The following is a 21,216-nucleotide window of genomic DNA, read 5'->3' on the forward strand; positions in this document are numbered from 1 at the left end:
ACTGCCCTACCGCTGTTGAATGGCAGAAAAACCAAACTACAATCAAAGTATTTCGAATTCTGATATGTCAGTGTAAGCATAGATACCACCAGAAATCGATGATGCCTCCAACAGCTCCCGGGTGGGAGACACATTCCTTGTGTAGGGGGGGAATAATCCTCGCCTCCGTGTTCTTAATAGAATTGAAACTTTCCTTCTCGATAGCTAGGAAATTTCTCATTCTACGACAGGACTGGAGGCAAGGATTTTGCGAGTTCAAAGCTTACTTACCACCAAAGAGGTTGCTTCATGAGTAGGTTTAAAATAAAAAAAAATGAAAAGTAGATTCCGATGACCAATCCCTGGCATTCATGATGTCCTCCAGTCTGCCGCCTACCTTGAGGGCCTTGGAGGCCATAGCATCTCTAGTAGAGTGTACCCCAAAGACCTGTACATTGATACCTGCCTCCCCCGAGATCCATCTGACCCATCTAGCTATGGAAGGGGAAGAGACTGCCTTAAAGGGATTCTTCATCGAAATCAACAATTGTCGTTCTGGGGGGGGGGGGAGGGGGGGGGGGGGGGCGGGGTTGAAATTTGGCCGTCACCTTCTCATAAGTCTTGAGGCATCTCACTCCGCATAGTTTTGGTGCATGAGGAAAAGCTGGATAGGTTACCGACCTGAAATTACACTTGGTCCTCCTGGATACCAGGGAGGTGTCCCCTTCCTGGGAAAAACCCTTGCCAAGACATCCAGAGCTCTTACGTCTGACACCCCTTTGCAGGAAATCAGGCACAATAGTATAGCTAATTTAGCAGACAGCGCCTCAGAGAGAAGTATTGGTTATCCTGCCATGAAGATAAGAGGCGCAGAACCTGATTGACGTCCCATAATTCTGATTACCTGGGTTCCGGAGGTCTGAATAGTCTAATCCCCTTAAGCAATTTGCACACCCAAGGGCGTTCCCCCACCGGACGATTGTGGAGATGGGGATGACCCGCCGATATCGCTGATCTAAAGGAGTTTATGGAGCAATAAGATAACCCTTTCAGTGGGAAAATGTATGATATCCTTAATTTGGGCCCCCATGGGATTGATATGTTTTCCCAAACACCGACTTGTACCGTATGCATGTTCTCGGGGCCCAGGCCTGTCTGATGAATCTCTCAGCTTCCTGTGAAAGTCGACTGTCCTCCCAGCGAGCCTGGAAATCTTCAAAGCTACTAGCGAGAGGTGGCCCTGAAGAACCAGAGGGGGAAAGTGTCCTGTGGGATCCCGGAGAATTGACTGAGAGTTCGGGAGAAGAATGGGGAAATCCCAAGAGAACTCCAACAAGGACGGGAACCACACCTTTGACCTCCAAAGTGGGGTTATCAGAACCATAGCTCCCTGACGACGTGCTTGGGCTGACAATCTTGGGATCAGAAGGAACGGGGGGAACGCATATGCCAGATCTCTCCCCCAGTCCCGCAGAAAAGCATCCACCGCCGCTGCACCCGTGTCCGGGCACCAACTGAAGTAAATCGGTAACTGGGCGTTCCACCTGGAGGCGAAGAGATCCACAGAACACGGACCCCAATGCTCCATGAGCGCCTGAAAAACTGCTCTGTCCAGCTGCCAGTCCGCCAGAGTGTTCTGGGAACCCGCAAGATACTCCGCTGTCACTGATATCTGGTGTTGGAGGAATAAGTGCCAAAAATCCTTAGCCAGTTCCGAAAGGGCCCTCAAACGCGTGCCCCCTAGGCGATTGATGTACTGCACTGTGGACACGTTGTCTATTCTCAGAATGACAATACAGGAGACCTTGTTCTGAGTCAGAGACCGGATTGCAAAAGAACCCGCCAGGAGTTCCAGGCAATTGATGTGTAGACTGAGTTCCTATGGAGTCCACCGAAGGAAACATCCCCGCATCGGGCTCCCCAGCCCTGACGGCTGACGACTCTATGATGAGGTCCAGCGAGGCACCAAAAATGGCCCTGCTGTTCCACGCCTCCATGTGGTCCAGCCACTATTTGAATTCTGTTCTCGCCTCCTGAGTAAGGGAGATGAGTTCGGAATAGGTGGGTCCACGGCGGCGATGATGTGCCTTCAGACGTTGAAGCGCTCTGTAGTGAAGAGGGCCTGGAAAAATGGCCTGGCTCGAGGCTGAGAGCAGTCCAACTACTCGGGCTAGTTGTCTAAGAGAGATTCTTTCTCGCCTCATTAACTTTGTCAGTTCCTTCTTGATCTTGGAGATCTTCGAGCCAGGGAGGCTGAGGGAAGCTGACTGGGAATCTATGAGAAAGCTTAGAAAAGTTGTCGACTGCGATAGCACTAGCTCTGATTTCCTCTGGTTTATCACGAACCCCAAATCTTGGAGGAGAACAATAGTCATGGTCGCATTGGATAAGAGTTGCGACCGAGATTGATCCATGAGAAGGATATCGTCTAGGTATGTTATTAGGCGAATCCCGTGGGACCGAAGGTATTGCACCACCGGTTTGAGTAGTTTGGTGAAACACCACGGTGCCGAGGAGAGGCCGGAAGTACAAATGGCCCCCTTCCGAAGAAGGTCGTGTACCTCTGAGTCTATGAGAGCGGAATCTGCTTCCGAGAAAGACAGGGGTCTTGGAAATTGTTCCTGGACCGGTGTTCCCCAGAATTCTATGTGGAATCCGGTTACTGTCTGTAACACCCAGGAATCCGAGGTTATACGTGCCCAATTGTGTTTGAATAAATTTAACCTCCCTTTGATACACTGAGGGAAAGAAAGGGTAATCCTTACCGGGAGGGCCTCCTGGGGTGTTCGCCCCTCTTTGGACATCCTGCTGGTTCTACCTTTCCCTCTACCCTGATTGGGGAAGAAAGCTCCTTGACGTCCGTCTCGCCAGCTGTTGTTTCTGTAGCCATAGGTGGGGGTGCCTTGCTGGGAGAGGCGGCCAGAGGAGCGACCCCTGCCTCATCCGGCCCCTCCAAAAACTTTCCCAGGGAAAAACCTTTTTAATAGAAGATTGTGCTTTGTCTAGCGCCGAAAAGGTGGTGACAAATTTGCCCAATTTTCTAACAAAAGGGTCTCCAAATAAGTTACCTTGGGTGACTGCCCCTGCCTTTGAGTTGGACAACTCCCCCAGCTTGGGGTCTATTTTAATGAGTAGGGAACGGTGCCTCTCTGCCAAGATGGCGCAGTTTGCGTTGCCCAGGAGGCAAACTGCTCTCTGGGCTCACTCAGCCATGACGTCCGTGGGCAGGAGAGTGTCTGTGCGTCTGGCATGTTCGACCAGCCGAATAATTTGTGTTAGGGGTCTTAACACGTCTAGAAGCTTGTCTTGGCAAGCCCTCCAGGATCAGTCAATACCTTTCCTAGGATCCTTGGTGTATTTGGCAAAGAATGTACACATTGTACACAGCGGATCTGGCATGGTGCCCCCGGGGCACCAGGGTCAACCGGAGTCTCGGTCCTCCGGAGGGGAAGTGTCCCCATCCGAGTCCTCCTCCACCCGTTTGGGTGACCCCCTATCAGGGTCCAATAAGTGGTGCACCATGTCACTCGTCAGTCCAAGTTGAAACCCTGCCTGGTATGGAAGGCGCTTAGGCACGCGCACACTCTTGTAACCTCAGCAAGGCACTGGAAGTCATCTAGGTGCCCGCGTCGCGCGATTTCTAGTGAGCCAAAACAGACGCTGACTGAGGTCTAGCTCCTGTCTCACCACTCCTGCCAGTCCAATTAGAACACTTCTTCCGATAGTTGAGCCACACTCTCTTTAATAGAGACCAGGGCCTGGGCAATAGCTTGAGAGAGCAAGATATCTACCCCAGGGGGTACAGTACGTTGTGAAGGGCCCTCCCCTGGGGACATGGTGGGAAAAAAAAATCCTTATCCTGAGTGGATTGCATTTTTGGGACAAAGAGGATTCAGATGTAACAGATAAACGCCCTGTCTTGTTCAAAAGGCAGCCCCCCCCCACGTATCTGTCGTTACAAGGGCCAAATAAGGGACCAAACGGTCTCCTCACGCCTCACCAGGTCGCGCGTGCCTATTCACAGGCAGAAAAAAAACTACCGTCAAGCGGTGTAGAGCTTGCCGCAAAAAGGCATATAGTGGGTGTTGGAGGGGTTAAAATGAGCCTAGGCGCAAGAAAAAACCCCTGTTGCACAAGTTTCGAACGATCAAGCGAACTCGCGTCTTGAAACGGAAATGCGCTGAAAATACAGAGCGGTGCAAAAGAGCGCCCTCTGGAGGAGCTGACGCGTCACCGCGAGGTGAATCTCCACTCGGGCTGAAGTAGCCTGCTGCGGGTGGTGCGCGTCCTAGCAACGGCTCGAGATAACACAAAGCGCAGAGCCGTCAAAGCCAAGTATATAAGCCACAGGCAGTAAATATTTTGCACAACTCGAGAGCCAGAAAAAAGGCAACTTATCTGACTACCGGAGCAGTGAAGAAAGAGGACGACCGGAGGCGACGGGATATTTATACACGGAGACGGAACCAGCGTTGATTGGCCTTTGGTTGCCATGGGAACATTGTCTCATGGGCGACGTAGTCTTTGTTATTTTTTTTAATGAACTTTGAACTTGCTATGTTAATAAAGAGTGAAGAAAGATGAGCATAATCCTCGCCTCCGGTCCTGCCATAGAATTTGGTTATAATTGAGGTCAAATCAAGGAAAGGAATCAGTTGAACGTCATCTTCATGTGAAAATTTGAAGAAGTTTGAGGGTCTGATTAATGCTACCATTGGCAGCCGTATTTGTTAAATAAGATGGAAGGAGGAAGCAAGTTCTGCAGAACTGACTGTATACTTCAACTGATAACTTTAAGAATGAAATAATGTAAAGGATTGGCAGTGATTGGACCGAAACGAAGACAACTAATACAGATGTGTGTGTGTATATATATATTTTTTTCTTCAAAATTTAGTGTTTATTTTGTGTTGTTGGGTTGCTCATGTTTTGTCACATTGAATGCTGTAATTATGTAATATGCAACTTCTTCCCTCCACATGAGCATAAGAGGTTATGTTTTTCACAGCTATGCCTCTCCTTTGATATCACAAACTTCTTTCTTCATATGCCCCTGGAGATGTCAGTTTATTGACATCTATTTTATCAGTCATTGATCCATCTGTAGCAAAGTAGCAACTTTCTGATATAGTTGCCCCCACTGTTTGCCTGTTATCAGTATGTTTAAACTATAGTACACCAGGATCCTGCTAATCAGGACCGCAGTGTGTATTATACAACCCATGGGAGCCCATGCAAACTGTCTGCAGGCCTGCAATTGTAGCCTGCGTGAAATGCTGCATGCACCTTTCACTTCAGATATAAGGCTTGCCTTATATCGCGGTCACTACACTTGCACACTGTAAGTCGCCCCTCTTGTAGTCCCTTTAGCCCAAGGGCAGGGTGCATGTCCCTAAGTGTGAGGGTACTCCTGCATAAGCAGGGTACCCCTACAAACCCCAGACTCCATTCCCTGGGCTTTGTAAGTACAGGGAAGCGTTTTTAAGGTATTTAGTGGACAGTGGTCAACACGAGTGGTCCAACTACATAATGGCTTAGCGGAACCTAGGCGTGTTTGGTATCAGACATGTTGGAATCATGCAACTACACTGATTCCAGTGCTAGTTGCATGATCTCTTGTCCTCTGGGGGGTTCCTTAGAGGATCCCCCAGTTCTGCCTGTACAGCCTTACGGGGTCTGGCTGCCAGCCCATGGTGCTGCCAACCCCAGACACTTTTATGTCCTCCTGTTGATGAGCCTAACTCAAGCAGAGGAAGGCAGAACAAAGGATTTTCTGCAAGAGAGAGGTGTGACCACCTCTCCCTTTGTAATGGGTGTGGCTGGGGTGGGGTGGCCTCTGAGTGCCACCAGACAGCTTTGAAGGGCACATTTGGTGCCCTCGTTGTATAATACATTTTGCACCAGTTCAGGAACCCACAGTTCCCGCTATGCGGCAAAACACACAAAGGAAACAGAGTGACCACCCCCCTGTCCAGCTCCTGCCCTATGGAGGTGCACAGAGCTCTGCCAGGTGGCCGGTTGATTCTGCCTTCTTGGAAACAAGGTGGGCAGAGGCCTCGGGGAGCATCCTACCACATAGGCCAGGTAGATGACGTCCCTGACCTCATCTGATAGGTGGGTCACTACAGAGAGTGACCAACCCCCATTTAGGGTTACTTAAGGGCTCCCCCGAGGGTGGGCCCTGAGATTCGTCGAGCAAGACTCTTCAAGGAACTCTCTGCAAAGCATCTTCTGCTCCTGGCCTCTAGAACTGCTGCTTTTCTGCTTTTGGAACCCACACAGGACTGTATCCATTTGGGAGGGTGCCCAATACAACATAGTTTCTCCGGCTCCTGCAAAACTTCTGTAACATCTGTGACTGTGCACCCTCCAGGGTCACAAAGACTCTGTTTGCATCCAAGAAGCAAGAAGGAATCTCCCCTGGAGTGAAGGAGTCACCCCCTACATCCACAGGCACCTCAAGACGACAACGACCGGCTGGTGGATCCTGTGTCCCACAAACAACGAAAATGCTCTTCTCACAGGTGGTGGTTCTTTGGTCCTCCCTGGGTCCAACTTGTCTTCTGACCAACTTGGGAGATGGTGGACCCTTGCTGCAGCCACTGAAATGGAAACCCTGTCCACTGGGACTGTTGCTCTTGCCAAGGCTTGTTGGCTCTTCCTTCAAGAGACACTTGAGCTCCAAGAAGCCCTAGCCTCCAGCACTCTGCAGCTCCAAGATCAGCTGCCACTCTGCAACTCCTGCGACGTGCTACTCCTGTTTTGTTGTGCTGCTGAGACCTCCCTGTGACTCCCTGTGCCTTCTGGCAGTGGGTCACTCGGGGGGCTCCTCCGACTCTGACTGGCTTTCCTTTCTGCTGAAAGCCTGCCCTGACTCCCCTCCAAGAGTCGAGTCACTAGGACCTTGCTGGTCTCTTAAAACCTACAATCTTCCTTGCAACAACTATTTGTGTGTGCCGAGGCTTGTGGGTGGTCCTGCTGGCCACTGACCCTCCTGCAATCCGTCGACCGATGTGGAACGTGGGCGACTCTAAGGATCTCCTCCATCCCCTGGACTTCATAAGCCAGACTTCCTCCTTCACCGTACTGCAGGAACTTCACATCAAAGAGGGTGGGCATTGCCTACCTGCACCGCCTGGGCTTCTCTGAGTGGTCTGGACACTGTCCCATTCTTTTTCAGTTTCTTCACGTCCAGAATCCACCTTTGGGTTCCACTGGCTGCATCTGGCATTCCACGGGTCGCAACAGCAGCTGGACAATCGAGGCTTCCATTGACTCCAATTAGGGTTTCCGACGCCACTTCACCTCAATGCATCTGGGCTCCCTGGTGTAGGTACGCCAGTCTTCTGGGCATCCATTGGTGGGGGCACTCTCCAACCTTCTTTGTGCAAACTGGTTTCCTCAGGGTTCATTGAGAAGGATCCTGAATCCATATTAATCCAACCTAGACGGTACTGTGTTAGCCTATGGGACACCCAGCTCAATAACCACTCTGCACTCTGGCGCCTGTGAGATTTCTAGTACTTAAATCCGGCAATTTCCTACTCCCCCAACCCCTGGAATTCTAACACACTTACATTGGTTGGGCACCTCCACTCTTATACCACATCCTTAGTATATGGTTTGTTCGCCCCCCCTCCCTCCCCCCCCCCCCCCCAATAGGGTTCCATGTATTTCTGTGCTTTTTCTGCTTGTTACTAAGTGTACATAATGTGTGTATATATCTCCAAGTGGAGATATACCGATGTTAGTAGAGCCTTAGTGTTGTAATAAATAATACTTTATTTTTGCAACAACTGCTGGGGTTCTTTCTCGTGAACAGTTACTGGCTAACTAGTGTGGTATTTCAAGTGCTTTACACTCCTTCTGAATAAGCTTTAGCTGCTCATCACAGGTACCCCTATAGAGCTTTTGCTATCCTGACACCTAAACACTGTCACTAATGGTTTTCTGGACTCAGTATAGAGTGCCACACCATAGGTATACACCATAAACTGAGCCAGCCTCCTACTCCATCCATAAGGTCCCTAGTGTTGCGAGGGCATGTAGCCGCTCATTGGTCTCCCACCATATATCTTATAACCGGTTGCCAGACAGCCAAAAAGTCCTTCACGGCTTTAGTTATATGTGCTGGCAGTCTCCTTACAGCCATTCATTACCATAGTCTCTAGCACCATAAATGCCAGCTCTGGCTGGTACATTGTTCCGTTACGACCATGGCCTGATTATGATCAACATGGCTATTAATTACTAGATCAATTTTTAGGTTCAGGGTCAACCACCTCTTATTCCACTGGTTGTAGGCCTATAATTGTAGTGGCCCGGTGTTGTTTGATTGGGAATACCACTGTCTTTGCTAGAGGCCAGCATTTTCTCCCAGAATGTTGTGATGACAGGGCACTCCCACCATATGTGAAGCTGAGTAGCCTACCTATCACAATCCCTCAACATCTATCCAGTGACTCAGAAAACACTGTGGAGCTGGTCAGGGGTGAGATGCTACCCCGTCATAAACTTCACACTGGCTCCCTATGTTAAACTGCAGTATTTGTTGACATACTTCTGCAGCTTTCCATCTACAGTTCTATACTTACCTGTCTTTACCATTTGGACATAAGATTCCACATTTCATCTTCTTGAGGGAAAGTGAGCAGTGTATGGAAATCCCCTAAGCACCTTATTATGACATCAGAAGTTAATCCCCTTTGGAGAGCAGCCAGGTAGCCACCTCCCTGACTCTTGGCTTTAGCACTTATTTGATCATGAAACCTTTCTGTTTCTGACTTCCATATGTGTGGTTACAGCCTTTAAAGGACCTGATTTGCCTATTATTGAAGAACAGCATCTGATAATTCTCCTCCCTTCCTCACTCTCCACTTATGAAAGTCTAAGCTCTAACTAGCAGGCTTAAATTCTAGGTTGGCATGTATGGGTGTTGGCGGGGACGGGAAGGAGATAATATGAAGTCCCTGTGTTATTTTACACAGACTTCTAATATCAAGTTGATTCTTTGGCCATTGGAAATGCTTTTGTGTCAGTGTCATCGAGCAAGCATACTAAAATCCAGCAGATAGCCGAACTACCACACTCTGTCCATGTGTACCCCCTGCTTATTGGAGTCTGTGTTTGACCATTTACCCACTATGCAAAGCTAGGCTGTTTTGTAACAGTTAAGGTCACATGGGAAGTTTAGTGTGTCTTTATCTTATGTAGCTCTCAAACATTTCCTATATAAGGGCCCTGTCCTGTCATGCAAAGCCTATCAATGTCTGTTCGAGGACATCTAATATTCTCTATATATCCTGTTTGGTCATTTCTGAAATATATACAGCATCCTGGGAAGTATATCCTTATTAATCAATGTTATGTGCTTCATCCAGGATATGTAGATATCTACCTCCTTAAAGCTGATTTCTTATCTTGGTAGGTAGTGAATATCCTAGTAGGTATGTTCACTGAATTCAATCCAGAAAGCTGGGCAGTTAGTTGTACCTCTTGATAACATTTCACCCCCTTTGTAATTTTCAAAGGTACTTTGTCCGTAGGTCTTACATTTCCCTCACTGCAGGCCAAGGGATAAGTGCTACAATTTGTATCATTTATTGTGTACTCCTGAGTCTCTCCTGTATTCTTCCAACACTTGAATCAATAATGGCATTGATGACTTGTGGTCTCCTAATGCCAACATTATGTCATTTGCACGTGATGTTTTATTCTCCAAGCCTCTAAGGGTAATACCTTTCATTCAATTATCCAGTCTTAGTTTCATTTTTTATAAGGGTATTCCACAAGAGTGATAAGAGGTGATCTTCTTTAAGAAAAATTAAGTATCAAAAACCTGCCACCACCATATTAATGGAGATTCACCTTAAATCAGATTGCTTTAATACAGCTGTCTTAAAAGTCTAGTCACGCCTGTCAATGGCTTTTACAGCATGCAGTGCCAGTAACACTGACTTCAGTTTGTTTCATTTATTCACGAAGATGGGCCAACTTTGGACTATTGTCACAGGTTTGTTGTCCCATCACAAACATGGGGCGATCTTCATGTGTGAGAGGATGGGGAGCAGTTGTAAGTCTAGTTGCCAGAATATGCACATTGATTTTAATATTCATATTTAATAATGTGATCGGTTTATAAGCAGAGCATTCTGAATCATCATTTCCCTGTTTGAGAATTGGCAAAATATTATAGCCTTCCAAGGTTTGCATGTCCCTCCCCAACCAGGAAAATTAGTGAAACGTTTTTTATGGATCAGTGTTGGAATTGTAGATCTTACAAAGTTCCCCACTAAAACTATTGGGCCTTGACAGATTTGATGTAAGGTTTTTATGGCTATTCAAAACCTCCTGTTCCTCTTGTGCGTTCCTTAATTCTTCAGCTTGTCTTTCCCTTTTATGGGGAACATTAGTTCATACAGAAATGTACCTTTCCTCACATCCTAAATACATTCTTTATAACAGAGTGTACCATAAGATACTCTTGACTTTCTGGTTTAAAGTTTCCTTTTTGTTCTTTTTGGCTTTGAGTCTTAGTTAAGAAATAATGTCTCATGTCTTTTCAATCATAGACCTGTTTTACAAGGCTAGGAGGACACTCTCTGCTTTGTTGACAACAATCAGTTGTTTTTTGTCCCCTGAAAGCCTTGAGCAAGCTGACTTTGGTCCTGTCAATTAGTTTTTCATTACCACCAATGCTATTAGACGTTCCCTGATTACGGCCTTATGAATATTCTAAAGTAATGCTGGTGGTGTTTCTACTGCAATGTAAACTATCATATATTTACTTATGGCTTTGGAAATTGTGGCACTGTTGACTGCATCATTAGGAATGTGTTTACTCAGCCTCCAATAACTTTTGCTGTTAGGCCCTGTGAATCTGCTGTATGTTCCTCAATCAATTCCTCCTCTACGCTTTAGTTTATTTGCCCAGTTCCAGGGCCTTTGTTCCAACATCACTTGGACAGACGGTGGGCTGAAAATCAATCTTGGTGGCTGTTTGCCACCTATATCAGGACTGAGGGAGAGTTAGCACAGGGTAGGTGCTATCCCAATGTTCCCCTTGTCCCAGTATGCCACATTGTGCTCCTTCTGGCACACAATTCCTTTGTGCTATTGGTTTTGCCATGTAGCCTCCATGGCTGCTCTTGTCACCACTGGATGCAAACTGTTTAGTCTGTGCCACTGTCTTTCCAAATACACTACTGGGCATCTGATGTCTTTGAAGAGTCTGTGGTTGATTCTTGCTAGAAATCATCTATGCAAAGTATGCATGCCATCTGCAGGCCAGGCTGCCATTATTGGAACTCATGGGAACATGTCTGCCATGCTTCTCTTCTGGCCGTGATCAAGTATCCTCCATCTTAGTGAAACTCCTCATAAACTTCAAATGGTACTTTGCTTTAACAAGTACGGACTATGGTTATGACTTGGGTTCTAGCACCACTTTCACCAGATTAAACATGGGCCTTTTGCCATCTCTTGATATTGTATACCCCAAATAATTGTCTGCTTCCACTCCCAGCTGGCACTTTCCATTTCTAATAGTTAACATGCTACATTCTAACCTCTTTAAAGCTTAGAACAAGTACCTGTCATGCTCTTCCACATTCTTACTATATGTCACATTATCATTCAGGAAAAGCAACTTAGATAGCCTTTGAAAACCTCATGCATCACATTCTCAAAGATTACTAATTCATAAGCCAGCCCAAATTGCATCCTGCCAAAACAGAAAACCCCATTCTTGTGTCAGTGCTCCACCCCTAACGAATGAGTTTTGATGAGCAGCAAAGGGCGAATCCTCCTCATCTGATAGAGACATCTAGTTGCAGATTCCTAACCTTAGAATTTACCCCAGGCATCAGTCTGGATCTAGAGATTTTTCTCAAGCAGTAGCCCTGCACACCGTCAGATGGCATTGAATGCTCCACTTCCATCGCCTGCGTCACCCGCGCCGGATATGACATTGCGGGTCCTATATAGACGCCACCCCAGTGAGCGGATGTCAGATCTTTTCTTTCCATGCTAGCCAGCGCTGATCCAAAGAGAGCTACCCCTTAGTAGGTTTTCGACTGGCCTTTTTAAAACTTTTTGTCAACGTTTTTTGAGATGTTAACTCCTGGTGCGCCGAGGAATGTCATCAAGGAAGTTGGGGTTCAAGCCCTGTGGGTTCTGTCATCGGGCAATGTCTGTGACTGATCCACATCTCTTGTGCTTTTGATGCCTGGAGCACGACCATAACCTGAAGTCGTGCTACAAGTGTCAGGGCATGCAATTGAAGCCTTTGAGGGAGCAGTCCCTAAAGCTAATGGTGTCCCGGTCTTGAGAGCGGTCACAGAGTCCCCCTTCATCGTTGTCACACTCCAAGTCCTTTCTATGATCAGGTAAGTTGAGGGATAAGAAGAACTCGAAGAAGACTAAACATCCGTTGACTAACGAGATGAAGGCGCAGGGGCATCGTCGTTCTAGGCCTTCCTCTGCAGAGCCTGCATCCTGGCCGACTCAGCGCCTCCCTGAATTTCTGAGAGCCGGAGCGACCTGCCCAACTCAAGGAGTTCAAGGAGGCCATTCACCTCATTTTTGGGTAGTTTGGCATCACTGGCGCACCTTCAGGCCCCGTGGAGTTGGAAGGAGTCCCTTCGGGTTCCACGCCGGCGACTTATGCCTCAGCTCTAAGGGGCATCCATGGATCCATACTTGGAACCGGGATGGCGACGGCCATACCACCTCGACCTTCCTTGATGCCGGTCCTGATGCAACCTCCCGACACCACCCACGCCCCCGGGTGGCGCTGTCCTCATTCTCATTGTTGACTTTGACACGGAGTCGGATGAGTGTTGTACAGTGCCAACTCTGATGCCAGCAGGAACCTTGCCTCCAATGTTGGATCCTGAGCCCCTTTTGTAAGGGCTAGGTTATGGTAAGGAATGGGAGGGGTCGCTGGGCCCTTTAGAAAACCAGCTCCAAGACCCTATGGAATGGCATACGGACTTGGGTGAAGCCAGTGGACTGGATACCTCCCCAGATACTGGCATGCTTTCTCCCTGTCATAAACACATACAACGTACACTGTTCCTAAAGAACACAAAGGTCTAGGGAACCTGGATGTTCAGGAGCAAAACCCTCATGCATCACATTGGATGACAGGCATCATCATCGGGAGTAGCTCCACGTCAGGCAGGCACTGCAATGCCTGACGTGCTCCCAAGGAGGGAGCTGTCAGCCGTAATAGTTAGTGTTGAGGCTAGTGGAAAGGAGCTAACCACCAGACCAAGAGCGGGAGAGCAAAAAAAGGGAATAAGTTAAAATTGGTTCCAAACTCCATCATAATTTTAATCAGTAAGGAGAAGTGACGACCAAGATTAAAAAGACAAAAGGAAAGCAGAAATTGAGTGTAATGCCCAATGGCTTTCAAAATAGACATGGAGGATCCCAAAAAGTGTGGTACCTCTCCCAAAAGGTCAACATGTTTCGCGTCTGTTGGTCCAGATGGATTTGTTGACGCTTCTTCAGGACCAGAGTAAAGCTTCTCCAATTAGCATGAAAAGGAAAACACTTACATTCAATCTTCAGTTAAGTGATATCTAGAAAGGTAGCCCAACCCCTATTAGGGGAGATGGCTCCATAGGAAACGCGAGCCCAAGGACTGCACAGGAATCGTTTTGGTGCGGTCCTCGGCGAGGGACCTAACCTTCGGAGCGCATTCCAGTCAAATGCCCCTCTCCCTGTACCGCGGCCATGGAGGAGGAGCGTCGTATTCTATGGTGGTGTGAAGAGCGGCTGAGGTCCTGCACCTTGAGTAGTCTTCAGTGGTAGTCAGGACTAACCTCCTGACAGAGGTGCTTCAAACCTGGAGCTTCTGAACCCCTGCTCCCCTTCAATGAAGTCCTTACATATGTCCTACTGGGTACCTGGTCGAAACCCAGCACAGGGGCTTCTGTGAACATGACAATTGCCTAGTGCCATTGCCCTGCTCTGTGTGACCCACGTTTTCTTACTCAGCACCCTATCCCTGAGAGGTTGGTTGTCCAAGCCTCCACCTCCCATGGCGCGTTCCCTTGCGCACCCCGAATAGAGAATCCAAGAGGCTGGACACACTTAGGAAGAAGATGTTTTTCCACTAGCCTGGAATTGTGGTCTGTGAACACGGCATGTCTTTTGGGCTGTTACTCCCGCATGCTGTGGGATGCTGTTGCACAAGTGCTGCCACAGATCCCGGAGGAGGCCCAGACTGTACTTTCCCAAGCAGTTGCTGACGGGAGAGGCGCAGCAAAGTTCACAATCCGATGTGGACTGGATACGACTGACTGACTGGGCAGAGCGGTTTCATCAACAGTGGCCCAGAGGCGCCACTCCTGGTTGAGGACACCTGGCTTTTGTGGGGACGTCCAAGCAAATCTTATGGACATGCCCTTTAATGTCACCTGTCTCTGTGGAGAAAAAGCAGACTCTGCACTCGAGTGCTTCAAGGATTCTCATGCTACAGCCAAGTCCTTTGACCTTGCAACTTCCTCTCGTTCCCTCAAGCCACTTTTTGCCCCATGGCTACGGAAGGAGTGCCCAACCTTGTCCGTTCTCGTCTAGCCACCATGCTGCACATGCTTCCCAGCCTCTGTGTGACTGGGGATGTGGAATCCACCAACGGCGTGGATCAGGGTGCCAGTGATCCGGCCAGTCCACTCCATCCCAACCCGTCCCCCCCCCCCACTCACAGATGCCTTCAATCCTTCCTAGTTTGATGCTTCCTCACCAGTCGGAGGCAGGATCCACCATCACCTGCTTCATTGACAATCACTCATGTCAGACAGGTGGGTTTTGCAAATAGTCCGAAGGGGCTACTCCTTCCCTTTCAAAATTACCCCTCCATCTATGCCACAGTCCTATGATCAGATGATGGAGGATCACTTGGCACTTCTCTGAGAGGAAGTTACAGCTCTCTTGGCCAAGGGAGCCATAGAGATGTTTCCTGGGCCAGAAGTAGGTCATGGTTGCTATTCTTGCTACTTTCTGGTCCCCAAAAAAGGACAAGGACCTCTGCCCTATCCTAGGTCTTCGGTCCCTCAATCTCTTCCTCAAGAAGGAGAAGTTCAAAATGCTCACTCTGGCTCAGGTTCGTTCTGCCCTGGACCATGGTATTGTTAGACTTGAAGGACGCTTATTTACATAAACCCCTCCAGGTTCCCCACAGAAGTTTTTTGTGGTTCACGGTAGACCATGAGCGCTTTCAGTTCACCTAGTTCCCCTTGGTCTTTCCAGCGCCTATTATGTGTTCAACAAAGTGATGGCAGTGGTCGCAGCTCATCTGCACAGATCAAAGGTTTTAGGCTTCCCCTATCTTAATGAATGGCTGTTGAAGGCAGGCTCGCCCCAGGCTGTCGTCTCCCACCTCCAGACTAGGGCAGACCTCCTGCATTCATGGGGTTCACCATAAACGTGCAGAAGTCACACCTGACTCCCTCTCAGATGCTCCCTTTTATCTTAACTGTTCTAGACACAGTGCAGTTTTGGGCTTATCCTCCTGAGCGGCGAGTCCAGGGTATTCAGGCTATGATACCGATGTTTTAGTCTCTATCCTGAATTTCGGTGACAGTGACTCTGAGGCTGCTTGGCCCCATGGCCTCCTGCATCCTTCTGGTGACTCATGCCAGATGGCGTATGCGAGCTCTGCAGTGGGGCCTGAAGTTCTTGTGGGTGCAGCATCAGGGGAATCTCTCCGACATGGTCCAGATCTCACAGGGAACTCTTCAAGAGATACAGTGTTGGTTAATGAACCGGGATTGGGCCAGAGGCAGATCCTTCTTCCTTTCCCCCAACCAGATCTGACTGTAGTGACAGATGCGTCACCTTTGGGTTGGGGCGGCCATCTCGGAGAGGTGGGGATCAGAGGTGGAGTCTGAACTCCACATCAACCGGTTGGAGCTCCGGGTGATCAGACTAGCATTGAAAGCATTTCTTCCCTCTCTCAAGGGAAGGGTAATGCAGGAGTTCATGGGCAACACCCTGCCATGTGGTACTGCACCAAGCAGGTAGTCTCTGCACCTCTGGACATGGCTGGAACAATAGGACATTTCCCTGGTGGTTCAACATCTGGCAGGATCTTTGCACACCAGAGCAGAAGAACTCAGCCAAGAATGCTAAGTCGATCACAAATGACATCTCCTTCCAGAGGGGGCAAAAGGTCTCTTTCAGCAGTGGGGAGAGCCATGGTTAGATCTCTTTGCTTCCAATGGGAATGCGCATTGGAGTTTCCAAGGCAGCAATCACTCGGAGATGCTTTCCATCTTGAGTGGAACTCAGGCCTCCTGTATGCCTTTCTTCTCATACCACTTCTGCCTAGAGTTCTCAAGTAGATCAAGAACGACCAGCCCAAATATTCTTTGTAGCTCCGGACTGGGCACTGAGAGTCTAATTTCCAAGCTGCTGAGTATGTTCATTGATCCTCAGATCAGACAGCCCCTTCGGGAGAATCTTCTGTGGCCGCAGTAGTGTTGGATTCTGCACCTGAACCTGTCCACTCTCCGCCTTCGTACGTGGAGATTGAGCTGCGCTAGTTGACAACTTTTGACCTTCCTCCCAAAGTCTGTAATGTAATCCAGGCAGCCGGGCGTCCCTCCAATAAAACCGTATATGTCTGTCATTGAAAGAAATTTGTGGCATGGTGCACAGACAAGTCTATTGACCCCCTCTCTTTGAGGTCCTGTTTATCCTTTTCCTGTCCCAGCAGGGCTCTGCCATGGGCACCCTTAAAGGTTATTTGTCTGCTATTTCTGCTTTGTTGAGGTTGTCTGATCAACCTTCTTTGTTTAAGTCTCCTATTTTACATAGGTTCCTCAAAGGTCTTGCACATCTTTCCTCCATCTCCATTTGTTATGCCCCAGTGGGATCTGAATTTGGCTTTGGCATATCTGATGTGCGCTCCTTTCGAGCCTCTCTACAGTGGTCCTCTCATGCTTCTTACTTTGGAAACAGCCTTCCTTGTGGCTATTATATATGCCTGCAGGGTGAGTGAGCTGCGGGCATTGTCATCTAAACTGCCCTACCTTCCTATCCATCCTAACAAAGTGGTACTTCGCATTTGGGCCTCCTTTTTGCCAAAAGTAGTAACGCCCTTTCATGTAGGCCAGTCCATCACCTTGCCTACTTTTTAGTACTGCCTTCATCCTTTTAAGGAATAGGAGAGACTCCACTGTCAGGACCCAAAAAATAGCATCGGTGTTCTACCTTGATTGTACAAAAGAGTTCCGGGTGGATGACCAACTCTTTGTAGGTTATGTGGGTGTGAAGAAAGGTTGGACAGTACAGAAACGGACCATCTCCAGATGGGTCGTACTCTGCATTAAGACCTGCTACGCACTGGCCAAAAAGCAACCCCCTGAGGGTTTGCATGCTTATTCTACCCGAGCTAAAGCTGTGACCCATGCGTTAGCATGCCGTGTTCCAGTCCTTGGCATCTGTCAGACGGCATTGTGGACTTCTCTATTCACTTTTACCAAATACTACTGCCTGGAACGTCAGGTCTGTAGGGACAGGTGCTTTGTCCTTTTGGTCCTGCTGGACTTTCTAGTATGATCTTTGATCGCAGATCCACCTCCGGGGATGGTATTGCTTGGGTATCCATACTAAAGTAAGGAATGTGCATTAGATGTCTCTGTCAGATGGACACGTTATTTACCTTGGGTAATGCCTTATCTGTTAGAAACAATATCTAGTTGCAGATTCCTTACTGACCCACCCATCCTTTCCACTCATGTGAACTGATTTCTAGGGACAGACACTCCCCTTTCAGGGCCCTGGTTTTGACACACCAGTGGTCTGTATTCTTCGTGGTTCTGTGCTTTTGGTGTAGAAAATGGTGAAAAGCAACTGACGTCAGCTCGCCGGAGTGGCGCCTACATAGGACCCACAATGTAATATCTGACGCAGACGATGTCAACGGACGAGGAGCTGATCAACACAACTTAACGGCACACAGGGGTAATTTTTCATTCAGTGTGGGAAGTCATTGCTCACTCGTTTATTGTTCTGTATGAAATATGTACTCATGCCAGTTCGAAAAAGGATTGCAAGCAAGTGTGTTTGGTGTCATCTTTGTTATTCAGTGGCATACAACTTTTGCTATTCTATTGCATATAATATTTTTTGTGTTTTATGAAATAGGGAAATCTTTGAAGCAGATAACTACAGTCCAATTCCTCTAACGAATGAAGATGAGTACAAAGTTGTAATCTGCAAGTTTCCCTATCAAGATGCTGAGTTTGATAAAGTAAGCAACAATATAATTTGATAATAATGCAGCATTTGTTTTTAGTGAGCAAAATAGACTATGTGGCATTTTTCAATGACAAAGCAAATGAATGTGTAGAGTTGAATGCAGTAACACCAATTACCCATGTTGAGTAGTAAAAACATTAATGATTTCTTCTGCTAACACTGGGCTTTCTTTATAGAGCCATCCTTAACTACATATATGTATGCTCCTTATGAAGTGTTAGTTATTATTTACATAACTTGTTTGATCCAAAAGCATATTGGCTTGCATCCTGATTGGACGTCCTTTTGGTGTTTATGATGTTGAATATCTGCACGATATGTAACAGTAAAAAATATAAAGATGTCAAATTAAAAGAGTTTCTAAGATCTTAAAATGAATGCTTCTCAGCTATAATGAAAAACTTGCCTTGGCATAACAGCTAACATTTGCATCCTAGAATCTTCACGGGCTGTCCCACTATCCTAAACAGAAAGAGACATAGTGAGGCAGGTAAAAGTAAAATTTGACTGGAGATTAGAGGACCCCAGTGTACCTTTAAGGCCAGCAAACTCTAACTCCTCAAGGTTTGAAAATGTCAGGCATGTGCTCTTGAACCACTTAGGCTTTGTGTGGGCCCTTGTTGGATCTCCCTCAGGGCTAATGGACCTGGTACTGGTCTATGGGCCCACCAGAAGGTTCAACAATTTCCCAAGCGTATGTGTTGGGTATGTAGGACCCTCTACCCCCACAAAAAAAGATCAGGTCACTCTCTGTTTGGCTGCTCAAAGGCCATGTACAGTGAGGGCTGGCCACCTGGGAAAGGTTAGATTAGGGGTCTCCAACCTCTGTAATGAGAGCTACTCGTGTTCAGCGAAACTCATGGACAGCTACTAGTATTATTAATGTTGTAATAGTGTCCACATCAGACAAGGTTACATTAGTGTCCACAATATGCAAGGCTACTACCAGCGATCACAGTGTATGAGGCATGGTTGCCAGCAGTAACGTAGTAAAGGCTCTCTATATGGAATGCCTCTAAATGGATAATACATAACAGCCATAGCTGCAATGCCTCTGGTACCAAGGTATTCACATTTGTAAAAGATTTCCCCAGTGCCACATGATTTATCAATCAAATATCAACATTACCTATATTTTGGAGAATCAGCCATTTTTCTTTAAATCTCAGCTTATGAGTTCTGAAAATAACCACATTTTCATCTTGAATACTTAATTACAGTTGTGGTACATGTATATTAATTCAACTAAGAAAAGCTTCAAATTTGTACACAGGAGAACTACTTGCAGGTAGCTGGAGAGCTGCCAGTAGCTTACAAGCTACTTGATGAAGAAGCCGGGGTTACATACAGGGCCTAGGTGAAGGGCCTTTTGTGGGAGGGCATGATGGTTTCGTTTTCTCTCCTTACCAAACCTTGGATACATCCTACATTTTATTTTGGTGTTTTATACTACACCTCGATCATGTTGAGAGAGCAAGACCCACAGCAGATGTTTGGAGCTCTATTCTGTTTTTATTAAGTTGAGCGCGCAAGTGCTCTGACTTGTAATCTATTGTGGGCTTTTAACTATGCCCACCTACTGCCCATCACCATGACTCGTTCATGGGTTTGCCTTTCAAAAATTCTTTGTTATCATTAGTAAATGTTTTATGTTTGTCCCTCCTTTGAGGCAGTTTTGTTACCGACTTGGCCATCGACCCTGTTACATGGATAATTGCGCGTTTGCTCATACATTTGACTGCGAGCGAACTTCTTTTTCCTTTTGTGTCTCTCCTTCGCTGTCATGGCCCTTTGAATTGGCTTGCTTATGTACACTGTTTTACTTTTCATTTTTAATTTATGTGGCAAGAAAAGTCCAGTTAGGAATATACAACGTTAATAGCTCTAACTCGATCAAACGCGTGCCCTGTTGCATTGGGCATCAAAACGGGATGTTTATAGCTGGAGCACATTGCATGTGGTTTTTTTTTCTTCTTTTTACTGTCCTATTCCTTCCTGTTGTGCCGCAACTTCTGCCCCGTTGCATGTTCCTGCCTGTGCTAGAGGATTTAGCCCAGTGCTTTAAATAGGCCGGTACTGTCCGGTACTGAGTACCGGCACTTTTTCATTTTGAGAGGGAGGGTACAGGCACATCTCAAGAAAAACGTAATACCTTTAATTGGAGAGTACCGGCACTTCTGGGAAACAAGCAAGTATTCTGTCTGGCACAGAGTACCTGCACTTTAATTTTTCCATTCCAAGCACTGATTTAGCCTGTATTTTAATGTTCAGCCGATCATTTTTGAGGGAATAGAATAATGTTTTGGGGCCTTACGTAGAAAGTCTGTGCTTCTGCTTAATTAATTTTGATGTGGGTATAGAAAAAAAACTTTCGATCCTGATGTGCGTGCCCTTAAATTCATTTTCTTTATTTTCTCCTGATCGTATCCGTTTTGAAATTCTCTGTGCGAGAGGTCTGGAATCTGTTTCCTTCTTTCAGGTAACAGCTGTGAAGTGCCTGAATTACGTCTCACGCAGTGCTTGAAATGGAAAAATAGAAGTGCAGGTACTCTGTAGCAGAGTACCAGCTAGTTTCTGAGAAGTGCCGGTACTTTCCTATTAAAAGTATTCCGTTTTTCTTGAGAAGTGCAGGCACTCTTCCTCGCACAATTTAAAAAAAAAAAAAAAGTGCCGGTACTCAGTACCGGCCCATTTAAAGCACTGGACTCTCACGAATTAAGTAATCGCAATGGGAATTTAGGCTGAGCCGAGTTCGCACTACCAAGAAATGAACTCCCTTGCAGCAAGATAAGGAAGACATTTCACAAATTTCACATCGTCGTCCTCGTCCCTTGGATCCTCCATCCAGATTTGAGTTTCTTGCCTTGAATTGTGACCTTAGGGCAGCAGAGGGTGTTGGCAACGGACTCTGAAAAAATACATTTACTATTCTAACTCTTCCAGTCCTAGAACATTTGGAGAAAG

The 21,216-nt window shown here is 47.1% G+C and overlaps 1 protein-coding gene across 2 annotated transcripts in view; it reads left to right on the forward strand.

The window, feature by feature from the left end:
- The window catches only part of EXOC6 (exocyst complex component 6), a 1,398,320-nt gene that overhangs the window by 600,371 nt on the left and 776,733 nt on the right, over positions 1 to 21,216 (forward strand). For both annotated transcript variants that reach the window (XM_069239815.1, XM_069239814.1), the window contains exon 14: positions 18,139 to 18,244. In XM_069239815.1, the coding sequence (XP_069095916.1) occupies positions 18,139 to 18,244 (106 nt within the window). The remainder of the gene's footprint in view (positions 1 to 18,138; positions 18,245 to 21,216) is intronic.

Source organism: Pleurodeles waltl, chromosome 6 (assembly GCF_031143425.1).
Source record: "Pleurodeles waltl isolate 20211129_DDA chromosome 6, aPleWal1.hap1.20221129, whole genome shotgun sequence".
NCBI lineage: Eukaryota > Metazoa > Chordata > Amphibia > Caudata > Salamandridae > Pleurodeles > Pleurodeles waltl.